Source organism: Mirounga angustirostris, unplaced genomic scaffold, assembly GCF_029215605.1.
Source record: "Mirounga angustirostris isolate CCGP_5_RB_7025 unplaced genomic scaffold, mMirAng1.0.hap1 SCAF_10, whole genome shotgun sequence".
NCBI classification, from domain to species: Eukaryota; Metazoa; Chordata; class Mammalia; order Carnivora; family Phocidae; genus Mirounga; species Mirounga angustirostris.
Window position 1 is genome coordinate 126,386,889 of NW_026991718.1, and position 24,874 is coordinate 126,411,762.

Below are 24,874 nucleotides of genomic sequence, written 5' to 3' on the forward strand. Positions count from 1 at the left end.
TTGAACATTATGTCAAAAACTAATGATGTACTATATGTTGGCTAATTGAATTTAACTTAAAAAAAAAAAGACATAAGAGGGCCTCTCTCATGAGGGCATCATGAATGTCTTAGCACAATCATACTCTACGGGCCAAAGAAAAATTAACACTTGAGTCCTCACTCTTCAAGCACCATTTTAAATGCTCTCTGGGTATTATTTTATTGAATTCTCACAAAGCCCCATGACGTAAGTGCTGTTGAAATCATCCTTGTTCACTACGGAGGGAACTGAGGCTTGGAGAGGTGACGTGACGTAAGTCCCCACATTGAGAAGTGGCAGAGCAGGGACCTGAACCAGACACACTGGCTCCGGAGCCTTCACTCTTCCTCACTGTGTTGAAGTCACTTCCACAAGGGAGTATTTTCTCTCTGATGTCTTTCAGACACCCAACCCTGTCAGTGTCCTATTTTCCCCACTCTTGACAGACCTTTGTCGCTTTTGTGCTCACTGTAATGACACCTGTCCTCAGTGGCAAGGACCGAGGCACCAGGACATCTGTAGAGTTCACGCCCTGGCTAAAGGGGGCAGCTGCTCCTGGTTCCAGCCACTGTGGCCTGGTGTAGCCGGATAATCTTTTTCTTGATAGAAACTAGATCTGAATTTTTATGACACATCTCCCAATTTTTTAAGTGTTCGCAGCTAATTCAAATTAAAAAAAAAACCAGTCTATAAGCACAACCAGTGAAACAATCAACAGAGTTTAAATGCATCCCGTGGAATGGGAGAAAATATTTGCAAACCATATATTTGATAAGGGGTAAGTATCCAAAATATACAAGTAACTTCTACAAATCAGTAGGAAAAAACAAATAACCCATTAAAAAATGGACAAAGGACCTGAATAGACAATTCTCAAAAGAAGACATACAAATGGCCAACAAATACTTAAAAAGGTTTCACTAATCATCAGGGGAATGCAAATCAAAACCACAATGAGATATCCCCTCACCCCTGTCAAAATGACTGTTATCGGAAAGATGAAAGACAAGCGCTAGGGAGCATGTGGAGAGAAGGGAGCCCTTGTGCCCTGTTCCAGGAATGTAAATTGGTACAGCCGATAGGGAAATCAGTATGGAGGTTCCTCAGAAAATTAAAAATAGAACTACTTTATGATCGAGTAGTCTTATTTCTAAGAGAATGTAATCAGGATCTTGACGAGATCGTCTGCACTCCCCTGTTCAGCATTATTCACAGTGGCTAAGATGTGGAAATAATGTGAATGTCAAAAGATGAATGGATAACGCACACACTGAAATATTATTCGGCCTTAAAAAAAAAAAAAAGAAGGAAATCCTGCCATTTGTAACAACATGGATGGACCTGGAGGGCCTTATGCTAAGTGAAAGAAGCCAGTCCTAAAAGGACAAATACTGCATGATTCCATGTATATGAGGTGTCTAGAGGAGTCAGATTTGTTGACACAATGTAGAAGGGTGGTTAGAGAAATGGGGAGATACCGGTCGGGGGTACAGAGTGTGGAGTTCTAGGGATGCAATGTGTAGCAGTGTGACCGTACTTAACAGTCCTGTGCTGTATGCTTGAAATTTGCCAAGTGTAGATCTTACGTGTTCTCACCACACGCAAGAAAGGAAGATAAACGGTAACCGTGTAAGGTGACAGAGTGTTAATTAGCTTGATTGCAGTGACCGTTTCACAGTGTATACATACATCAAATCATCGAGTTGTGCCCAAGTATATACAAGTCTTAATTGTCGATTATACCTCAGTAAAACTGGGGGGGGGGGGGGTGGAAGCAGTGCACAGGCTAAAGAGCGCCTACCTGCAGATCAGGTATACTCGGCAGCCTCCACCTCCAACCTCTGATCCATCTCCCGCAGCTCACCCTATGACACGCATTCAGCATGCTGGTATTTCTCAGGGGTTGGAATGTACGGTAGAGACTAGCCGGTGTCGTCATCATTGTATTAAATTGTGGCATTGGAGAATGTTGGACCTGGAAAGGAACTTGGAAATACCTTGTCACATGTAGATGAGATGGGTTTAGGCGGCTCGTTGGTAAACGGTGTTTAATAGTTACACATTGATTTTAACATACATTCGGAAAATTGGCGCATGAAGCCTGCGGTCTTGGGAATGTTCTTGCCTGAGGTGAGGCCGCGTGAAGAGCACTGGTAACTGTGCATGTGTGACGTACTGATACTCATGATGGTGAGAACGGCAAACGTGACAAAGGTGGCCTGAGAGCACCTGAAGTGTGCTCACACACCCATCTAGTCTAAACCACGTTGTTCAGACAAAGACATGGGTGCAAGGAGATTGTAACCGTGGCCGCCGGCTTTCCTAACTTCCGTTCGAGTTCTTTTTCGCCCTCTAAGAAAAGCATGCAACATCCACGTTTTCCACAGAGATTGACTTACCCATCTAAATAGTTATTGTGGTTTTACTTGTCAGTCGTACTTCAGAAGCTTGGGGGGCAAATAAATAGTTTGGGTGGGTCAGCTGCTCAGTGGAAATGAAAATACTTTGTACTGCTCTCCAGGACCTTGTGGATTAAACACAGAACTCATAAAAATAGGGGCTTGATTGAAAGGCCTCATTTGGGAAGAATTTGAAGGCTTATTTTGGTTCTGTTTAATGTGGTGGCCTTTTTGGTCAATGTGATGTTTGAGAAATCACGCATGTTTACTCCTTAAAGTCTAGTCCAGGACTGTTGACTCGTTCTCCCGAAACAACTGGTGCCGAAGCTCTTCCACTTAAGCAGTTAACAGTTGACAGAACAATTCGATTTAAAATGCAGTAAATCCTCAGCTACCGCATTAGAAGTGTCATGCTGAGCTCTGGGTTGTTCTGAGTGTGGAGGAAGCGAAGCAGCAGGAGGTGTGTCACTTCCCAAGGCTCTGGGGTGCCTGAGGTGAAGGCACAAGAGAAAGCCTCATCTTTTGTTCTGCTGAGAAGCGTAGCTGAGTAAAATCCAGCTCCTGCCTCCACCTCGGGGGTGGTGGAGAGGGCTTTAGGAAGGAAGAGGGATCCACAGAGGGAAACTCAAAGTCCTAGCAGATGCTGCCTCAGAGTTTCCAGATTGCACAGGACTCGTTTTCTTTTGGCATTATCAGATTTGGCTTTGGAGAGGACTTGTTTGCCCTGTTTGCCTCCTGGATGTGACCTCCTTCTCCCCCTTCCTTTGCTTTCCTGGGAAATACCCACATGTTCGTGTTTGTGTCTTTGGGTGTGTGTAGGGACTGATGACGGAGCCCAGGAGGTGGTGAAGGAGATCTTAGAAGATGTGGTCACATGTGCTGTTAAAGGTAAGACCTCCTCGCTGCTCTAAAAAAGTCCTTGGCCAGATAATTTTAGTGGTGGAGTGCCCACCCCCAGTGAAGTCATGGAAACTGAGTCTGCTTGTATCTGCCCGTCTTTCATGTGGAATTCAGAAATATCCAAAAAAGATATTTCTAAATATCTAAAAAAGAAGTATCTTTTTAGTGATTAATTTTATTCTCATTGGGGCTGGGTTCAAGCACAGTCTGACGATGCTACAATGGGGTGCTCCACGTGGAAGACAGAGGCAACTCCCAGATAGATCCAGCTTTTTGCAGGAGTGGCCGTGTGTCCTGAGGTGGTGCCTGGTGCTGCTGCGTGTCGGTGGCCAGCCACTGATGGGTCACGGCGACAGTCCTCACGTTAGCGGGTTCAGAGGCGCAGGGAAGATTGGCTCGTTTTGTTAGACTTCATTCATAGTTCCCTCTGTTTTATGGTGTCGTTTCAGTGGAATTAAACTTGTAGAGCTCAGAATGACCATTGGAGAGAGTTTTTTCTTTGTTTTTGCCCCAAATCTTAGGTAAACGGCTGTGTGTTGTACACTTGACTCCAGTGTCAGTAAACCATTAATGGGTCAAGAAATCATTAATTTAGCAGGGGGTTACAATCAGCATTTCTTTTTTTTTTAAGATTTTATTTATTTATTTATTTGAGAGAGAGAGAGAGAGAGCACAAGCAAGGGTAGGGGCAGAGGGAGAAGGAGAAGCAAACTCCCTGCTGAGCAGGGAGCCCAATGTGAGTATTCGATCCCAGGACCCTGGGATCATGACCTGAGCCAAAGGCAGACACTTAACCAACTGAGCCACCAAGGCGCCCCAGGGGTCATGATTTTTAAAATGTTTATTTTTTTTTTTAAAGATTTTATTTATTTATTTGACAGAGAGAGACAGCGCGAGAGAGAACACAAGCAGGGGGAGTGGGAGAGGGAGAAGCAGGCTTCCCGCGGAGCAGGGATCCTGATGCGGGGCTCGATCCCAGGACCCTGGGATCATGACCCGAGCCGAAGGCAGACGCTTAACGACTGAGCCACCCAGGCACCCCTTAAAATGTATTTCTTAGGATGGGTCACAAAGAAGTTTTTGACCCGCTGACCCACTGTGAAGTTGATTTAGGTTACTGCCAATCTGTATTCATAGATTTCATTATTTATTTAATGTGGAATTAAATAAAATTACTTAATAAAATGTAGAAATATACGTTCTGGTAGCAATGTCTTTAAAATAGAATAATTTTAATTCTTTGTCTTTCCCTTTTTTATGTGGCTGCCAGGAAGCTCAGGTCTACTTTGTTTTTTTTCCCGTGTGACTGAGGTCTTCTGTCGTAACTGCCAACTCTTTTCATTTACATGGCTCTTCTCTAACCCCTATATTAGTGGAGCTTTTTAAAAATTGGTGCTTTTCATGTTTAGCTGCTTCTAGCCTTTTCCCGAAGTGGACAGGGGTGAGCAGGGCTGCTGTATTGCTCAGTTCTAGAGGCACCACTGACATGGACTGCAGTATGAATGAAACCTCTGGGGATTGGGGCTGTGGATAATAGACACATGAAAAGCCTGAGCACCACTTTGGTCAAGCCTTTTTCAATATTATGTCAGTCTCCTAGGGTGGTGGCAAAGGGCGAGCGGGAAAAAGCATGAGCTAGAAGATGATGTGAATAACTTCTCCCTGGTGTCAGACCTTTTGGGATGAGTACTAATTTCATGATGATTTTTGCACTCGTGTTTTAAGAAGCAGCACAAAAGCACGGCCTGACAGAACCCGAGCAGGTCCTGGGTGAACTGGAGTGCCAGGAATGTGCTGTTCCTCCAGCAGCTGACGAAAACTCACAGACCAATGGGATAGCAGACGACAGGCAGTCCTTGTCGTCGGCGGATAATCTGGTATGTTGGTCATCCTCCTCCTATACAGACCCGTTTGGATTTTTACTTTCATAGAAGATGCAGAATGAAATCTCTAGCAGAAGAAGTGAGTGAAAACTAGCAGACCCTATTCAGTTAGTCACACAGTCCTGGCCTTATGTGCTTTGTATTAGTAGGTTCCATTCTTGGAATGTGCTACTGTTGGTTGTATATAGCATTGTTATTAAACCTTATTTATTCAGGCTTTTAAAAACTTCGGTTTCCTGGCCTTTCTTTTCTCTCAATCTACATTCATTATAGAAGAATAAGAAAATACAGAGAAGGAAAAATAGGGAAATAAAACTCATCCATAATCCCCTAATCTAGAGATAACCCTTGTTAACATTTTACTTATATCCTTCTAGATTTTTCTCTCCCTCTCATATTTTTTTCCACTTAAATGTAATCACATGACATACTGCTGCTTTGTAACCTGCTTTTGAAACTTAGTGTATATTACAAACATCCTTTCAGACCCATAGATCTGTCTGCCACATTATTTTTTTTTAAAATAGCTTTGTCGTTTTCTTGAAAATGCTGTATATAAACACTCAAAACAGGGAGAAATACGATGTTAACATCCCACCTGAACCCACTCTCTTCACCTTTTCACTGGTGTTTCTCAACCTTTTGCATTATCAGCGCCCATCCTCCCAGCCTTTTTATATATTTCTTTTTCTAACGCACCACCCCCTTTCATGAACTTTAAAGCCACTGATAAACCGGATATCTGTTTATAATTATACATGTACCTGTGCTTTATACATACAAAGAATAAGATTTTTCCCACCCCCTACCCCTCTGCCCCTCCACTAAGAACCAGTACCTGTCCCTGTCTTAGTCTGTTTGGGCTGCCATAACAGGATACCATAGATTGGGTGGCTTATAAACAATAGAAATGTATCCGTCACAGTTCTGGAGACGGGGGAGTCCAAGATCAAGGTATCGGCAGTTTTGGTGTCTGGTGAGGACCTGTTTCCTGATTCATAAATGGCTGTCTTCTTAAGGACATTAATACTGTTCACGAGGACTCCTCCCTCTTGGTGTAATCACCTCCCAAATGCCCCACTTCCAAATACCATCACTTTGGGGATTAGATGTCAACCTCTGAGTGGGGGTGGAGGGGGCACAGGCATTCAGTCTGTAGCAGTCCCCGTGGGATTATGTCATCCCTATTAAGAATGCACTTACAGGGATGTACTCAAATCTGCACGAAGGACTCTTGCCTTATATACTAGGCTGTGACTTCTTTGTTTACTCAACACCGTTTTATGGACATCTTTTTTTTTTTTTTTTAAAGATTTTCTTTATTTATTTGACAAAGAAAGAGGGAAAGCACAAGTAGGCAGAGAGGCAAGCAGAGGGTGAGGGAGAAGCAGGCTCCCCGCAGAGCAGGGAGCCCGATGCGGGGCTCGATCCCAGAACCCTGGGATCATGACCTGAGCGGAAGGCAGACGCTTAACGACTGAGCCACCCAGGCGCCCCTGGACATCTTTTCACATCAGTACCTACAGACCTAATTGTTTCAGTGGTCATGTAAAATTCTGTCCTGTGGATTGCCATAATCTATTTTACCAGTTCCCTGTTAGGTTTTTATGTTACTTCCAGTTTTTTATCACAGGAAATAGTTCTGTAATGAGCATCCTTATAGATAAATCTTGTGCACATCCTTAATTCTTTCTTTAGGATAAATTCCTACAAGTGATATTGCTGGGTCACGAGTTGGAAGCTTTAAGGCTTTTGTTCCTTAACATCACATTAGCCTGCTAGGAAGGTAATGCTTGAATCTCTGCCCACCTGTAGGCTATCAGTGCTCATTTCCCCATTCCCTCATTAAAACTGGGCAATAGCCTTCATTCCAAATTTTGCTGGTCTGTTGGGAGAAAGATCCCGCCTTAATAATTAGTAGTAAGACTATTTAGGTTAATCTGTCATTTGCATTTCTTGGTGAATTGCTTATTCATGTTTTTTTTTTGCCTGTTTTTCATTTGGGTGGAAGGTTTCCGTGTTTTTCCTCAATGAATTATAAGGACTTTTTGTATGTCGAGCATATTAGTCTTTGTCATGTTACAAATATTTTTTAATGTAGCTTATTTTTAGTTAAAGAAGTATATTTTAAAATGCCTTATCATTTTCCCCCATCTATCCTGCAGTAGTGTTCTTAGAAATACTGTTATCCAAGCTAATATAATTACTTATACATGTGACCCTTAAATAATGCGGGGGCTAGGGGCACTGACCGCTGCCCCCCCATGCAGCCGAAAATCTGCATTTAACTTTTCACTCCCCCAGAACTTAATAACTACTGATAGCCTACTGTTGACCAGAAGCCTTACTAATAGGATAAACAATTGATTAACACATATTTCATATATGCATTACATATTGTATTCTTCCAATAAAGTAGACTAGAGAAAAAAATCTTAAGAGAAAATACATTTACAGTACTGTATTTATTGAAAAAAATCCGCATATAAGTGGCCCCATGCGGTTCAAACCCGTGTTGTTCAAGGGTCAACTGTATTTGTCTTAGAGTTTTAACGGTTTAACGTTTGCTCATTTATCATTTTAAGCCACCCATACCCACTTTTTGAAGGACAAGGAACAAGGTTTTAGAATTGCTAAAATGACTCCCCCATAGCTCCTATTTTGGCATATTGTCCTCTCCCCCACATTCCTCACTTCCCCATTGAATAAATAACAGAATTTTAAATTTCCATGAGATAATTCCATTCCTTATTTTTGAAAACGAGTTCTTCTTTTGTTTTGACTCCTTGATTTTTCTCTTACTTGTTTCTAATCTCAGGAATCAGATGCACAGGCCCATCAAGTGGCCACTAGGTTCTCTCACATTCTGCAGAAGGACGCCTTCCTGGTGTTTCGCTCCCTTTGCAAGCTGTCCATGAAACCCCTTGCTGAAGGCCCCCCAGATCCAAAGTAAGTGGACATCAGTTCTTGGCCATGTATGACCCAGATGACCCAGGAGGGTGTTGGGGATTCCAGGAAACCCCAGTGCCCTGTCCCCTGGTTGGTGTGAATGCAGGAATTTACAGCTTTTCAGACTCCTGCTGTCTCTACAGCCCTTTCATAATGGATTGTCTCTGTGTCCACACCAAGATTTTGCCCAGTGTTGCTTTCCTTGGTTTATATGCAAAAAAGAGTTATTATGTTGAATGTGCACCCTCTTTTTTCTGACTAATGAATTTACTCTGATGCAGGGTGGGCAGAGGCAGGATGTGTACAAACCTTACTTCCCTGCCTTTGTGGGAAACCTCTGCTCCATGGGTACAGATTTAAGCCCCAGATGCATCCTAGAGAAGCCAAACCTTTCTTTGTAGTGAACCAGTTACTGCAGAGATGATAGCGCTTTGGACCTAGGGAGCTGCATTCACTCCTGGCTCGCTTGAAAGCACCTCCACAGCCATATGCATTACTGAACCTCAGCTGAAAAATGTGACTGTGGGAAAGTGCCTTACAGGATCAATGACATGAGATGATATCATTGCATCCTGAGTGGGGGACCCTGCACTTTATGCGTTTGATTGTCACTGTTATTGTTAGTCGCTAACAATAATCCTCGACTCTTCTGTTGAGATATGATGACCGTTAAGGACTTGATTCAGGAAAGTTTTCTTCTTTCTGGCCCTGTGGGTGAGGGTGGAGAGCATGAGGCAGGTGGATAAAGAGCACTGTTTCCATTTCTCCGTAAAGACAGAGCAGGACACAGGGTTTAGTCTCACAGGTATGATGTAAAGTAACTGTTGTTGCAGAACCAGCATTCTGGAGTCAGTTTATACTTACTTTGCTCCTGCTAAATATCCTATTTTATGGCAAGGAGAAGAAAAGGATAGTAGGAGTTGGCAATTCTTGTCCTCATGGGCCTGCAGGTCCCAGGAGGACCCACCTGATGCCATCTGCCCTCACGCTCTGGGCATCTAGGTGCCGGTGCCAACTCTTAACTCGTTGGCTCTCAGAAAATTCTGCTTGCTGCTAGAGGAGCGAGTCCTTCTCAAGAAACCTGCTCTTTAAAATTGAATCTTTTAGCATTGTCACCATCTTTCCCTTCCTGTGCCAGATCCCACGAGCTGCGTTCCAAGGTGGTTTCCCTGCAGCTGCTCCTGTCTGTGCTGCAGAACGCCGGCCAGGTCTTCAGGACTCACGAGATGTTCATCAACGCAATCAAGCAGTATCTCTGTGTGGCGTTGTCCAAAAATGGCGTCTCCTCAGTGCCTGATGTCTTTGAGCTCTCTCTTGCCATTTTTCTTACTCTTCTTTCAAACTTCAAAATGCACTTGAAAATGCAAATAGAGGTATGGCCTCCAAAATGATTTTTTGGGTTTTGTTTGTTTCTTTTTTTGTATAATGGTTATACACGAAGAGTTGACTCCCGGTGACATAGTCACCAGGAACTAGACTTACACAGTCTACTTGCTGGCACCCCAACGAAGAACTTTTTGAATAAGTGAGAGAATACCTTTTCCTAAAAGTTTCTGCCCCCAAATCTTGCATGCTTTTCTAACCAAAAGTGTAAGTCGAGTGGCCCATGTGCTGGATTCAGTCCCCTGAACATCTTTGTTTAGCCTATAAATTGTTTGAAATGACCTGAACTAGTTGGCAAATTGAGAAGTCATTTTCATTTCATTTTACATAAAAATCCAGATTTCTGGTTTCTCTCAGAATTGTAACGCTAGTCCTCATCTTTGCCTGACAGCTCTTGGTGGTTGCTGAGGAGCAGCTGCTCCACCGGTGGGGGCTCCGTCCTCCGGGTCGCTGTGGTCCTGCCCCGCTAGCTGTTCCCACGGGAGGCCAGGGTTCCGCCACGCCTCAGCAGTGCGTGTGCGTGCACACGCTGCTCTTTTACTTCTCCCCAGGCTACCTCACTCGGAGCTGCCTGTTCCCTAAAGCCTTTGGGGGTTTTGAGCCCTAATTTAAATGGTATTAATTGGTGTCCCCCTTTGTCTTCATGTCATGTAGGTCTTTTTCAAAGAGATTTTCCTGAACATTTTAGAAACATCAACAAGTTCTTTTGAGCACAGGTGGATGGTCATTCAGACTCTGACAAGGATCTGTGCAGGTATTTTCACTCTGAGGGTGCTCATCCATTGACTTACCCAGAAATGCTTTTCCAGAATCCAGATTGAGACCTTTACCTCCTGCTGTTAGAGTGTTAATGCAGTGCTGGGAAACCTCACCTTAAAGGCTAATGCTAACCTAACGTCTAGTCCCTCTCCACTTCTTTAGAGGATGACCAGCTCAATTTGGTTTGTCCCGCACTTTGTGGTCTTCGCACAGAAAGTCCCACATCCTGGGAAGCCCCCTAATCCTGCAAAACCAGGATACAGGGTCACTCCACCTACAAACTGAACGCTTTGTTAGTCACAGGGTCCAAGATACTGATGCTGCCAACCCTTGATTGGATGCGAAGGTCAATTCAGATTTACTTTTTCACAGTACGATTATGTGGCTGTCAACCAAGCCTCCGACTTGTCTGTCATCAAACATAATTCCATAAGTCACACAACCTTAAGAGGTGGATCGGGCAGTTTATATCTCTTTCTTATGATGAAAATGAGCTTTGGAGAGGTGGAGTGAGGGGCTCAAGATTCCGGTTAGTGCCGAGGCAGGTGTCAGAAGAGGGCCTCCTGACTTCTAGTACATCTGACACACATTTCCTGAGGGATTCGTGGCTACCTGAGTCAGTGATTCAGTGGGAAGCATTTTTGAAAAAGGAATCTCATTTAATGAGAAAATGTAACTGCTTTGTCTGTTGGATCAGAATTTCTAATATCTCTGTGTTATTTTCCAAGACGCCCAGTGTGTTGTAGATATTTATGTCAACTACGACTGTGATTTAAATGCTGCTAACATTTTTGAGCGCCTCGTGAATGATTTATCCAAAATCGCTCAGGGAAGAAGTGGACACGAGCTGGGGATGACACCTTTGCAGGTAAAAACGCTGAAAACACCCATTTATATTTTTTTTAAAGATTTTTTATTCATTTCAGAGAGTGGGAGCATGAGCAGGGAGGAGAGTCAGAAGGAAAGGAAGGAGCAGACTCCCTGCTGAGCATGGAAGCCTGACACAGGGCTCCATCCCAGGAACCTGGGATCATGACCTGAGCAGAAGGCAGCCACTTAACCGACTGAGCCACCCAGGTGCCCCCCATTTATATTTAAAGTGCATTTGTTTCAGGGTGTCTGGGTGGCTCAGTCGGTTAGGCGTCTGACTCTTGATCTCAGCTCAGGAATTGATCTTAGGGTAGTGAGTTCAACCAGCGTGGATTTTATTTTTAAGGATCCATTTTTATTTGGGAAAAAAAAAAAAAGGTGCATTCATCTCCATGAACCTTTATTGAGTGCCACCATGTGCCAGACCAGCGCTGTCCTTGGTGCTAGGATTCAGCAGTGAACAAAGCACAGTGCACAACTGCTGTGGTCACGACATTTACAAGCAGACAATGGAGAAGCAAGCTGCAGAGAAGAATAAAGCAGGGATAAAGGGGTCCTAGAAATGGAGGTGCTGTCATTTTTAATGGGGTCACAAAGGTAGTCTCTCTGAGAAGGTGACATTTGAGCCAAGATCTGTAGGAAGTCAGTTCACTTACAGTCACCTTTCCAAAGCTTATATGAAAACAGGATCCTAGGCTCCAGTAAGGCAAAGGAAGTTGTCTCTTATCCAATTGCCTCATTAGAGTGCCCACACAGAGGATCTTAAGGTAAGGTCTCTGAAGGAACTGGTCAGAAGGTTTGTGAGCTGCCTGGAATTATGTGTAGAATTTTGGTGTATGGGCATTTTCCCTAGAAGGTCTGTAGGTGTCATTAGATTCACAGAGAGATCTGTGCCACCTTAGATGCTGTTTTGAGTAGAAAATATTTGCATTTCTTCAGGTTATCTGCGATTCACATTCAATTTTTTAAGAAATGCTACTTTTTTAAAAATTAGTATTTTTATTCATTTGTAGAGCAGGCCTTAAGATGGTATGCATTTGTGAGTGTTTGAAGAGTAAGAATGTGTCCAGAATCACTCATTTGTTTCATCATGTAAAATTCTTTTCTCTTTTTTTTTAGGGAGCGGGGGTCACTGGTTAAGACCCTGTTGATTTTTAATTTTTATTTATTTTAAGCAATTTTTTCCCTAAGATTTTATGTATTTATTTGAGAGAGAAAGAATGCACGGGTGCATGTGCGTGAGGGGAGGGAGGGAGGGAGAGAGAATCCCAAGCAGACTCTGTACTGAGTGCCAAGCCTGATGTGGGGCTTGATCTCATGACCCTGAGATCATTGACCTGAGCTGAAACCAAGCATCAGACATTTAACCAGCTAAGCCACCCAGGCGCCACAACCCTGTTGGTTTATTAAAAAGGAAAGTGTCTTAAGTGTTTTTCGAATTACACAAGCAATGAATAACTTCCTTTTAAAAATCCAGATAACACTTGGGGCACCTGGCTGACTCAGTAGGTAGAACATGCAACTCTTGGTCTTGGGGTCATGAATTCAAGCTCCATGTTGAGCATAGAGTTTACTTAAAAAAAAAAAAAAATCCAGCTAACACTGTTCCTTTTAGGAAGGCACACATCTCCTGTTTTTCTACTAGGGTGTTTGTAATAAACAGCTTTAGAGATTTTCAGGGTTTTTGCAGTGAGCCCTTAATACTTTTGCCACCTGTTAACTTTTCCTTGGGTTCTGTGCTTAACAGCACCGAAGGTCAGTGATTATCTCGTATTCTCAGAGAATTCCATAGAGTCCTGTAGATGTCTGCACCCAGTGTATCTGTTAAGTCTCTGTGCCATGTCCCTTCTGTCCTTTAGGAGCTCAGTCTGAGGAAGAAAGGTTTGGAGTGCCTCGTGTCCATTCTCAAGTGTATGGTGGAATGGAGCAAAGACCTGTATGTGAATCCCAACCACCAGACCAGCCTCGGTGAGAGGGCTTGCTTGCCATAGCACCACCTCCATTCACAACATGACTGTTGGGAAAGTCGTCTTTGTGTCACTGTCTTAGAATTAGCAAAACACTTTAGTTTGCTGACTGCCTTAAAGCTTCTGCTTTTTAATCCATCTGGATTTGGAGGGAACAGTGTGAGTTGTGCTCTTGCATCATTTTTCCAAATGGAGAGACAGTTATTCTGATTTTTTGAGTAGTCTCTCCTTCCCTCACCACCTTGAAGCACCACCTTTAGGATATACCAGATTTCCCTGTGGAAGTCCGTTTCTGAATTTTCTGTTCCATTCTGCGGATTTGTCTGTTCTTGCATCATTACCACACTTTTCAGATGCCTTGAATTCTTTAGTGAGTTTGATAACTGTTAGGGCAGGTCTTCTTATTCATTGTTCTTCAAGTGTCTTCAGTTTTGGCACTTCTGTTCTTTCATGTGAATTTTAGAACTAGCTCATCAAGTTGACAAAAAAGTAAATTTTTAAGTGAAGTACCTGAGTGATATCAAGGTTTCATGCTTACAACTCTTACGGTATAAACTTTATTGTTACAGGTCTGGAAAAGGGAACCACAGAGTCAGACCTGAGCTCAGGTATGTCTGTATCCCATCTGTTGATTGAGTTTCCTTTGCTTTATGTCATCGCAGGTCAGGAGAGGCCCACAGATCAGGATCTAGGGGATGGGAAAGGCCTTGACATGGCAAGACGGAGCAGTGTGACGTCCATGGAGTCCACGGTGTCTTCGGGGACCCAGATGGCTGTCCAGGATGATCCAGAGCAGTTTGAGGTCATCAAGCAACAAAAGGACATTATCGAACATGGCATCGAGCTGTGAGTATGGCTGCTACTCCAGCCAAATCTCTTGGGGCCTCTGACAAAGCCATGTCTTCCCCGGGAACCTGGGACTGACTCCCCTAGGGGAATGCCTATTACAAAAGGCCAGTGCTGATGCTCACAGCCAAGCCTGACTGAGCCAGAGTGAGTGAGTGAGAGAGTGGGAGAGGGAGAGGGAGAGGCAGATTGAGATTGAAATTTAATAGCTTTGTGTAGTTGATGCCTGGTCTTTTTATTTTTATTTCACCTAATGCAAAAAATTAAACCAATTTAGAACATAAAAGTATGAAGCAAGAATGTTTAATCACTCATAAAATTATCATCTAAAGGAAATCAGCATTGGTAACTTTTTTCCAACTATATCTTATGAACAGTTCCAACATACAGAAGAATTAAGCTTGTCGTATTAGCATTATTTAGGTATATTTTTTTCTGAACCATTTGAAAGTAATTTGCACCCATCATAATACCTCAGCCGTGTATCTTTGGAAAATGACATCCTCTCATAAGTGCATCATCATTATTACAAGCATTGGTAAATCTTAAGGTGTTTCTTTCCAGTCTCTCACACATAAAAATACGTAAACTCAGTCTCATATTCTGTCCCAACTTTTGAATGATTAGTTAACTTAGTAAATTTGGTTTGTTTTAAAAGCTGATGTTATAATACTTACGAAGTGTTGATCTCGTTTCCACTCTCCCCAGCCCTCTATCGCCCCCAGTCTATTCTCCCCAAAGCAGCTAATCTTTTAAAAACTTAAAACAGGTCTTATCAGTCCCCCACCTAAATCATTCCACATTTCCCTCTCCTCATCACAGCCTGGTCCCACCTCCAACCCCCCACCCCCACTGACCTCATTTGCCAGTATCCGATCACACCGTGTGCTTTAGTCCCTTGAACACCTTGAGCTCTTCTCACCATTGTGCCCTCTGCTGGGAATACTCCTGGGTCTTTTTCCTCTCTCAGGCTTGGCGAAACCTCTCCTCCTCAAGGAGGCCTTCTGTAGCCTCCTGTCTGCAGGCTGCTCCTGCTCGCACCTGATCCATGTCCTTCCTGCGCAGCCCTTGCCCCAGCACAGAGCATTCTCCAGTGCGGGGCCTGGTAAATAGCACATTGAATTTATCCATAGTGAAGTATGCCTACCTTTAACAGGAAATACACACAGTACTTAAGCACTGTTAAAGGAAATCCCAATGTGGACAGTCTAGGGCTGTTATATTGGCTCTCATGGACAGCAAAGATCCAGGCTCTTTTAGTCTTTCTCCTTTACCATCCTTTTTTTTTTTTTTTAGCGGGGGGGTGGTGCAGAGGAAGAGAGAGAATTTTAAGCAGGCTCCACACCCAACACAGAGCCCAACATGTGTCTCGATCTCACAACCCTGAGATTGTGACCTGAGCCGAAATCAAGAGTCAGATGCTTAACCAGTTGAGCCACCCAGGTGCCCCTCTGCTTCACCATCCTTAACACAATTTCCACCTTCAGTGTTGCCTCATGGTTTAAGGTGACTGCTAGAGCACCAGCCATCATACATATACTAGGGAATAAAGGGGAAACTGCAAAAAGAATATACCTCCCAGCCAAGCCAGCTTTGTTTAAGGATCCTTCCTGGAAGTACCCACACCATTTCTGCTCATATATCACAGGCCAGAACTTTATCACGTGGCCATACTTTAAGGGAGGCAGGAAAATGTAATTTTTATTCCAGGTGGTTGTGTGCCTGGCTAAACATCTAGGGCTCTGTTAGTGTTGGAGAAGAGGAGAACAGATGTTGGGTGACAGCCATTGGACCCTGCTATAGCTAGGTCAGAAATTAAAGGTGAAATTCAGAGAAGCCACCAGGACACACAGGACCTTCCTGAGCTGATAGGCGATGACTTGTTCATGCCTCAAATGCCAGCTTTTTCTCTCCTCCAGATTTTGAAATAAGTAACCCATGTCCTCTCTCTTTTTGAAACAGTTTCAACAAGAAACCCAAGAGAGGCATCCAGTTTCTCCAGGAGCAGGGCATGTTGGGAACATCAGTTGAAGACATTGCCCAATTCCTGCACCAGGAGGAGCGCCTTGATTCTGTAAGATTGGGGGTTCGCTTGCGTGTAGGTTTTATCAGGTGCTTCTGAGACCCCGCCTAGCTTTAACCTAGAGCGTGGCTGACCCTCAGCGCAGTGGCTATTGTCCACTCCCTTGTTTATAGCTGTCCTACTTACTCCTTTGGCCAGTGTTGGCAAAAAGCTCCCAAGAGGGGGTTGTGTACTTGGTGGAACAGTGTCAGAACTAGAAGTGTCCTTTGACTGCTAGAAACTTCTTTGGTTACATACTGATGAGCAGGTTACAAAAATGGCTACATAACTAATAAAACCTGCCTAAGTGCATGATATCATCTTAGCAGTCAAAGGACACTGTCTGCAGCCCACCTCCCTCCTGAGTGTGTCCCATCATTCTTTCATCTTTAAGTCTCTTGTGCCTCCTCCTGTTCTGCCTGAGACAGGATAGACTGAGCCTGGAATGGGTGGGTGGGTGGGCAGGCTTGGAGTCGCCCAGCTTTTCTAGCAGGCCAGCCTGTTCTGGGTGTTGAGAGCAGGGTGTTCTGCCTCCCCACCCTGTCTGAAGGGTGTTTTACTGTGGGTTCACATATGACAATTTCTAGATGTGAGTGGATGTGTATGTTTCAGACCCAGGTAGGTGATTTTCTGGGAGACAGCACAAGGTTCAACAAGGAAGTGATGTATGCCTACGTGGACCAACTTGACTTCTGCGAAAAGGAATTTGTCTCAGCCCTACGGACATTTCTAGAAGGTTTCCGTCTACCTGGGGAAGCCCAGAAGATTGATCGACTAATGGAGAAATTTGCTGCAAGATACATAGAGTGCAACCAGGGGTAAGCGCTGTGTTGAAGTCCCTTCCATGTCATCTTTTTGTCTTGCCTCAGAGCACTGATCTTAGTTTGGTTGGGAGTTGAGTTTAATCTTTCTAAATCTGCGCCAAACAACTAACGTTTCTGTTACGATGTGCCAGACACTGCTGAGGGATTATTTCAGGTAAGACCTCACAGCTTCTGTTTGTGTCCCCTTTCTGCACACAGGGAGAGTGAGGACCAGAGAGGCTAAGTAACTTGCCCACATTTACACAGGTAGAGCCCACGCTATCTTGATAAGAGTAATTTTGAGTTGAGAAGGGGCTTAGGCACCTCTTTCCTAATTAAGAACAGCTCCCTGATCTAACATATGGGGTAGATCTCAAGGATTTGGGTTTTTCTTTGGTTACATACTGATGAGCAGGTTACAAAAATGGCTACATAACTAATAAAACCTGCCTAAGTGCATGATTTCATCTTAGGTCCTCTTTTGGTGGGTAGTTCATGTTTTTGTAGGAAGTGGAAATTAAAGAGAGCTAACCTTTATTAAACATCTCCTGAGGCACCTGGATGGCACAGTAGGTTGAGTGTCTGACTCTTGGTTTCAGCTCAGGTTTTGATCTCAGGGTCATGAGATCGACCCCCGTGTCAGGCTCTATACTCAGTGGGAAGTCTGCTTAAGACTCTTTCTCCTGAGGCGCCTGGGTGGCTCAGGTGGTTAAGCATCTACCTTCAGCTCAGGTCGTGATCCCAGGGCCCTGGGATCAAGCCCCATGTCGGGCTCCCAGCTCCGTGGGGAGTCTGCTTCTCCCTCTCCCTCTGCCTCTCCCCTTGTTTGTGTTCTGTCTCTCTCTCAAATAAATAAAACCTTAAAAAAAAAAAAAGACTCTTTCTCCCTCTGGCCCTCCTCCCCTATGTGTACACACGCACATGCTATCTCTCTGTCTCTCTAAAATAAACCTTTTATTTTTTATTTTTTTATTTTTTTTAAGATTTTTTATTTATTTATGTGACAGAGAGAGACACAGCGAGAGAGGGAACACAAGCAGGGGGAGTGGGAGAGGGAGAAGCAGGCCCCCCGCAGAGCAGGGAGCCCGATGCGGGACTCGATCCCAGGACCCCGGGATCATGACCTGAGCCGAAGGCAGTCGCTTAACCGACTGAGCCACCCAGGCGCCCTAAAATAAACCTTTTAAAGACAAGACAAAACCCCAAAAACACATCTCCTATATGTCAGCCATACCATGGGTTTTACATGCATTTCATTTAATTAATGGCAAGCCTGGGAGTAGTGTCTCCATTTTTTAGAGAGGAAACTGAGGCTCTGGGAGAGTGAGTAACCTGTCCAGAGTTAATCAGCTGGTAAGTAGCAGAGCAGGATTGAATACGGATTGTCTAACTCAAAAGCTCACACTCTTTCCCCTGGGCGTGAAGTGAAGAATGTCTGAATATACTATGAACATGATGTAGAAATTGTTCAGTAGAGACATTTTAATAACAGTTTGCCTCTCAGGTCAATTTGGTTTTCATATTAATTGGTTCTAATCCTCCAGGCACACAACGAGCTATTCCCATTAGATGCATGGTCAACAGAGGCAGCATCTGGTCATTTTAACCCAGTGAACACAGAATTTGCCGTGAAGGCAGAGGAGATATTACTTACTTCGAACATATCTCCTGTGTGGACCTGGGGACCTTGGTCTGTTTCTCTTAATGGCTAAACATGTTAGATTGTTTCATGGTAGAATGCAGACCTTTTGGGGCACCGGGGTGGCTCAGTTGTTAAGTGTCTGCCTTCAGCTCAGGCCCTGATCGCAGGGTCCTGGGGTCAAGCCCCGAATCGGGCTCCCTGCTCAGCGGGAAGGCTGCTTCCCCCCTCTCCCACTCCCCCTGCTTGTGTTCCCTCTCTCACTGTGTCTCTTTCTGTTAAATAAATAAATAAATAAATAAATAAATAAATAAATAAATAAATAAATAAATAAATAAAATCTTAAAAAAAAAAAGCAGACCTTTTGTTATGTTCTTCAGAGTTTCTCCCTTTCCTTTTGGGGATGATTTGGACAGACCAGTTTTTGTAGCTTCAGCCTCACATACTTTGAGACTGTGTATCCACACATTTTTGTCTTTTCTTGGCTAAGGCAAAAAAAGCCAGACGTAAGCATATTATGTAGAACAATATAAATTTTTTTTTTCAAATTTCTGCTGTTTAGTATTACAGTGTGTAATGTAAGCTGTAAATAATTAATAATTGAACAGCAGTTTTCTCTTTTTTTTTAAGATTTTTTTAAGTAAAATGCTCCCAGCATGGGGCTTGAACCTACAAACACAAGATGAAGAGTCGCACGCTCTACTGACTGAGCCAGCCAGGCACCTCTGAACAACAGTTTTCTTCCTCTTTCTCCCCAGTGCCCAGCACAAAGTAGATGCTCTCAGGAACAGGACCAGGGTGAGGTAGGTGAAGCACAAGGGTGCAGACTGTAAGGGGTCCTCACTCTCATGGTCGGAGTGAGGGTCTCTGTGCATTTTGTGCTCTGGGTGCCTCACTTGCCACACCCTCATCCAGGGTTCTGGCTGTACCTTGAGAATCTTTAAAACTTGAGTTAAAACTGCTTTATTCAAAGAAACCTAAAACGTGACACAATTTCTTAAATTAGCTTTTTCTACACTTAAGGTCATTAGTTATTATTCGATGGTGATAAAAACATGAACACTCGGGCGCCTGGGTGGCTCAGTTGGTTAAGCGACTGCCTTCGGCTCAGGTCATGATCCTGGAGTCCCGGGATCAAGTCCCGCATTGGGCTCCCTGCTCGGCGGGGAGTCTGCTTCTCCCTCTGACCCTCCTCCCTCTCATGCTCTCTGTATCTCATTCTCTCTGTCTCAAATAAATAAATAAAATCTTTAAAAAAAAAAAACAAAAAAACAAAAAAGCTGTGAACACTCTTGACTACTTTGGCATCATCATGTGGAACAGTTGGCCTGTTTTCAGTGCAGCGTGTCTCCATTAGCCTCTTCTCTGTGCATGTTCTTATATCTGGAACCTTCTTTTCCAGGCAAACCCTGTTTGCTAGTGCTGATACTGCATATGTCCTAGCATACTCCATTATCATGCTAACCACAGACTTGCACAGCCCTCAGGTAATATATTTTAATGATTTATATATTATAGTAGCTAAAGAAGGAGTTTTATTTGGGCCATTGGATGTTTTCTAAATGGCTTTTAATTTTTTTTAATTTCAGGTAAAAAATAAAATGACAAAAGAACAATACATTAAAATGAATCGGGGTATCAACGATAGTAAAGATCTCCCAGAAGAATATCTGTCAAGCATCTATGAAGAAATAGAAGGCAAGAAAATTGCCATGAAAGAAACAAAAGAGCATACGATCGCGACCAAATCTACTAAGCAGAGTAAGGTCTAATGACAGATTATTTCTGTTAATCCTAATTTTCAAGTTTATCAGATTGCATGATTAAGTTCCCTGATAATTTCGTGTATCTAGGTATCTGAATAGTAAGTGTGTTTGTTTATTTTTTTAAAGATTTTATTTATTTTTGACAGACAGCGAGAGAGGGAATACAGCAGGGGGAGTGGGAGAGGGAGAAACAGGCTCCCTGCTGAGCAGGGAGCCCGACACAGGGCTCGATCCCAGGACCCTGGGATCATGACCTGAGCCCAAGGCAGGCGCTTAACGACTAAGCCACCCAGGCGCCCCAGTAAATGTGTTTAAATCAGTTAGGGTGATTATGCTGATTCTCTCATAACCATCTTCTTGCTAGACTTGGGATTAGTTACAAGAAGGAATTTAAAATGAGTAATCTGAGAGCTAAATTATCCCACACAGTGTTCCTTAAAACTGCTTTAATGCCACTGGTGATGGTGCCAACCTTGATGAGAATTGTGTGAGGGAAGGCCCGTGACACTCTCGGCTTCAGCAGAGCGTAGAGATTGAGTGCACAGGCTGCAGAGCCACACTGGCCAGGGTCAAGTCCCACCTCCACTGCTTATTGGCTGTGTGTCCCTGGGCAAGGTGCTGAGCCTGTCTGTGCCTCATTTCCCCCTTCAGTAAAATGGTAATATTTGGAATACACTCACAGAGGTGCTCAGGAGGATTTGTGACTTAATCGTTGTAAATCTTTTAAAACCGTGCCTAGCCCACAGCGAGCGCTCAGTGGGTGTCAGCGGCTGCTATTAGACTCTCATTTCTTTGTAGGCGTAGCTAGTGAAAAACAGAGACGGCTGCTGTACAACCTGGAGATGGAGCAAATGGCTAGAACAGCCAAAGCTCTGATGGAGGCTGTGAGCCATGCCAAGGCCCCGTTCACCAGCGCCACTCACTTGGACCATGTCCGGCCAATGTTCAAAGTGAGTATCCTGAGAAGCTAGAACCTGGCTCGGCCTGATTCTGCAGGTGACCAGCTAGAAGCTAACCAGTGCCTCTGTAATGGTGAAGAGGTGGAGGAGAGGAAAGGTCAGGTCTGGGTGCTTCTGTCTGAACAGTTACTCAAGTGGTTCTTCCCAGAAGCCCTTTGATGATGCAGGGGATGTGCCAGTGCCAGCCATAAGCGTGGGCTCCACAGTCAGAATGGCTAGTTGGAATCCTGCCTTTGCCACTTTGTAGCTCTGTGACCTTGGTCAGCTTACTCAGCCTCTCTCTGTGTTCATCGTCGGTAAAATGGGGACAAACACAGGGATGCTGTTGGGGCTGCTGGGGGACTGAATGAATGAAGAATTATTCAGGCAAAAGAGGTCGTTTTATTTTGACCTCTCACCTCTGTGGCCTCAGGGTTAGTTTACCAGATGAAATTAGTTGGAAATAAAAGTATCCTGAAGTCTCTCTGTTTCTAAAATGTCTAGAAAAGGTACATGCCTTATAGACATGCACATAATTTTTCTCTAAGGTGTTTTTATAGTAGCTGTCAATATCCTGTTAGTTGAGCACTTCTAGATTTTTGTGAACCTTTATTTCCAGGGAATTCACAGGAAAATTGGAGGAAAAGTAAAGTCTAAATATTTTTTTTTTTAATTTTATTTATTTCAGAGAGAGAGAGCACAAGAGGGGGTAGGGTCAGAGGGAGAAGCAGGCTCTCTACTGAGCAGGGAGCCCGATGCGGGACTTGATCCCAGGACTCCGGGATCATGACCTGAGCCCAAGGCAGTCGCTTAACCAGCTGAGCCACCCAGGCGCCCAAGTCTAAATAATTTGAATTAGGAACCTTTCAAGAAATTAAGTTTACAGAGTATGAGTTGTGTGTAGATTTTATTTTGTGTGCCAGCCTCTGATTGGCCCTGCCTGCCTGCACTCTGCAGAGAAGGGTTCTCGTGCCCTGAATAGACTTGGCAAGGAGTAGGCTCTCCAGTTGATGAGTGATGTCTGCCACCAGCGCAGGTCGATCTGGTGATGGCACTCTAGCCACTATTTATCTTTCTTCCTTCCTTTTGAGCTGTACATTTAGTACGGAGCATATCTATAGTGACACCTTTGACCACAGTTGAGGAGGAATCATTTAATATTGTGAATGGAGTAGATTGAAATCAGAATAGCAGTGAACTTGGCATCCTGGCTGTGCTCATAACTAACAGCGTGGCCTCTAAGTGCTCTTTCCATGCTGAAACTCTAGACATGATGGAAACCTCGCTTCCTTTCAGCTGGTGTGGACGCCGCTGTTGGCAGCCTACAGCATCGGACTGCAGAACTGTGACGATACGGAGGTGGCCTCCCTGTGTCTGGAGGGCATCCGATGTGCAATCCGGATTGCCTGTATCTTTGGAATGCAGGTGGGTGGAAGTTAGCAGGGCTCCAGAGATGGTGGTGGGCTGTGTTCTTTCAGATTTGGCAAAATTTAGAAACTATCAGACATTTCCAATTAGCCAAAAAAGTCTCAGCAAACTACCTACTCATGCCTGCTGAGAGGAAGCCCACAGATTTGTGCTGACAACAGCCTCATTAGGGAGAAAATTGGAGATTTGGATTGTAACCTTCTTTAGCGAGTAGGTGGGGTCTAAGCTACTTGATTGGGTTTGACAAAACAGACTTCCTATCCACCTGCCTAATTAGCTGCCCTAGTGCTAAAATATTACTTTTCCTTTTTTTTTTTTTTTTAAGATTTTATTTATTTATTTGACAGAGAGAGACACAGTGAGAGAGGGAACACAAGCAGGGGGAGTGGGAGAGGGAGAAGCAGGCTCCCCTCAGAGCAGGGAGCCCGATGCGGGACTCGATCCCAGGACCCTGGGATCATGACCTGAGCTGAAGGCAGTCGCTCAACCAACTGAGCCACCCAGGCGCCCTACTTTTCCTTTTAAGATCAGTTTTTATCATAATGTCCTTCATTTCCAAGTCTTCTCTGGGGGAAACAGATAGTATACTGCAAAATGAATATGTCTATAAGCCTTTGAATCTTGAAAAATTAAAGCAACTACACAAAATACAATTCTCAAACTCTTAGGAAATTAGGAGGCTGTCGGTCCCATGCATCACTTCCTAAGTAAGAATTTGCACCCGTTTATTTTGAAAAACTCAAATCTTCTATTCCCATGTATTTTACAGTTAGACATTTTCTTCTGTACCAAGACCACAGGCTTTGACACCAGACAGTCTGGGTTGCAGATCCTTTCTCTAGCCACGTGACATTGGCCCAGCTAACTCCTCTCTAAGACATGCTTGGTCTCCTCGGTAGAGTTGAGAAAATAGCCTACCTTGCAAGATTGTTGCAGAAACTGGAGTGTATGTGGCAATCTTAGCATTCAACAGATTCCTCTCCTGCTCCCTCCAGAGGGAAGGGAACGTGGAATTTAAGTTTGAGGTCAGCTGCGAAGGAGAGAGCCGGCTCTCGGCCACATGGCACACAGGGATGTTCAGTAGCAGGAGGACGTCAGCACGGAATAACTGGCGTGTTGATGTGCGTGAAGCCCGTTAGATGGTGTTTGTACAGAAGGTATCAGGAGCCCAGTGCACACACAGGCCTGTGGATGTGCCAGCGGGCACGCTAAGGGTGGAATCTCAGCACGCTTTCTTGCTTGGACTTCCGTTGCAGTTGGAGCGAGATGCCTATGTTCAGGCTCTTGCTCGCTTCTCCCTGCTGACGGCCAGCTCCAGCATCACCGAAATGAAGCAGAAAAACATCGACACCATAAAGACGCTCATAACAGTGGCACACACCGATGGCAACTACCTTGGGAACTCCTGGCACGAGGTGCGTTTCCTTTGAAAGCCTGGCAAATGCCTTTTCTTAGTTAGATGGACTCCCAGCATTTTTCTGATTCAGTGTCCGTCTTCTATCTTTGGTCAATTCCAGTTCTGGAACTAGAGTCAAGCCTCGCTTTAACTCTGGGTTTTCCTTTATCCACATATCCTCACGTCTCTGAAAGTCAGCTTCTGGGGCTGTGGTGGGTGCATTAAGATGCTCCATGTCACGGGGCAGCCCCCTCCCCAGCAGCTCCTGTTTGCACGTGAGCGCACTGCCCCAAGCCCTTGGGCTCCTCCTGGGAGCTCATAACGTCCCTGTGTAGATTTAGAAAAAGCTGGGGGCCTGATCTCTCTCCTAATCGTATCTGAAAAGGATAAAGAAAATTGTTAACATCCTGAGTAATAGAATTATGCAGGCGATTTATTTTCTGCTTTTTTCCCTTAAATTACATTACCTGATTTCTCTGGTGTCTGCACATATTGCTTCTTGCTTTAGGGAGAAAACTGAAAGAGTAGAGGTGAGTGTGCAGAGTGACGGGGACCGTGGGCACCTAGAGGGGACATGGCTGCCTCCTCCCCCGCGGGGTCGGTTCCTAAGGGGGAAGGCCCAGAGCTGGACTGCTGGGGTCCGGTGTGGGTTTGCAGCTCTGCCTGCGTGTGTGGCATGCAGGTCCCTTAGTCCCCGGGCCGTACCTTCGTGGGGTTGCCATGAGGTGAAGGGAGGTCATTTGCAGGGCTCAGAACTGCCTTTGGCAGGTAGTGAGGGCTCAGGAGATGTTAGCCCACCTCTTCCCACTCATCTTGGCAGGTACCTTTGTCCCCTTTCACCCAGCCTTTCCTTTCTCCACCGCAA

At 44.4% G+C, this 24,874-nt stretch overlaps 1 protein-coding gene across 2 annotated transcripts in view; it reads left to right on the forward strand.

Moving 5' to 3' along the window:
• The window catches only part of ARFGEF2 (ADP ribosylation factor guanine nucleotide exchange factor 2), a 96,246-nt gene that overhangs the window by 30,250 nt on the left and 41,122 nt on the right, over positions 1–24,874 (forward strand). The window contains exons 7-21 of one of the 2 annotated variants that reach the window (XM_045885916.3): positions 3,240–3,308; positions 5,046–5,197; positions 8,022–8,152; positions 9,291–9,525; positions 10,190–10,289; positions 11,023–11,162; positions 13,024–13,132; positions 13,794–13,977; positions 15,940–16,051; positions 16,652–16,857; positions 19,884–19,968; positions 20,071–20,242; positions 21,046–21,197; positions 22,482–22,610; positions 23,870–24,028. In XM_045885916.3, the coding sequence (XP_045741872.1) occupies positions 3,240–3,308; positions 5,046–5,197; positions 8,022–8,152; positions 9,291–9,525; positions 10,190–10,289; positions 11,023–11,162; positions 13,024–13,132; positions 13,794–13,977; positions 15,940–16,051; positions 16,652–16,857; positions 19,884–19,968; positions 20,071–20,242; positions 21,046–21,197; positions 22,482–22,610; positions 23,870–24,028 (2,135 nt within the window). The remainder of the gene's footprint in view (positions 1–3,239; positions 3,309–5,045; positions 5,198–8,021; positions 8,153–9,290; positions 9,526–10,189; positions 10,290–11,022; positions 11,163–13,023; positions 13,133–13,793; positions 13,978–15,939; positions 16,052–16,651; positions 16,858–19,883; positions 19,969–20,070; positions 20,243–21,045; positions 21,198–22,481; positions 22,611–23,869; positions 24,029–24,874) is intronic. The other variant, XM_045885917.3, reaches the window with a different exon arrangement.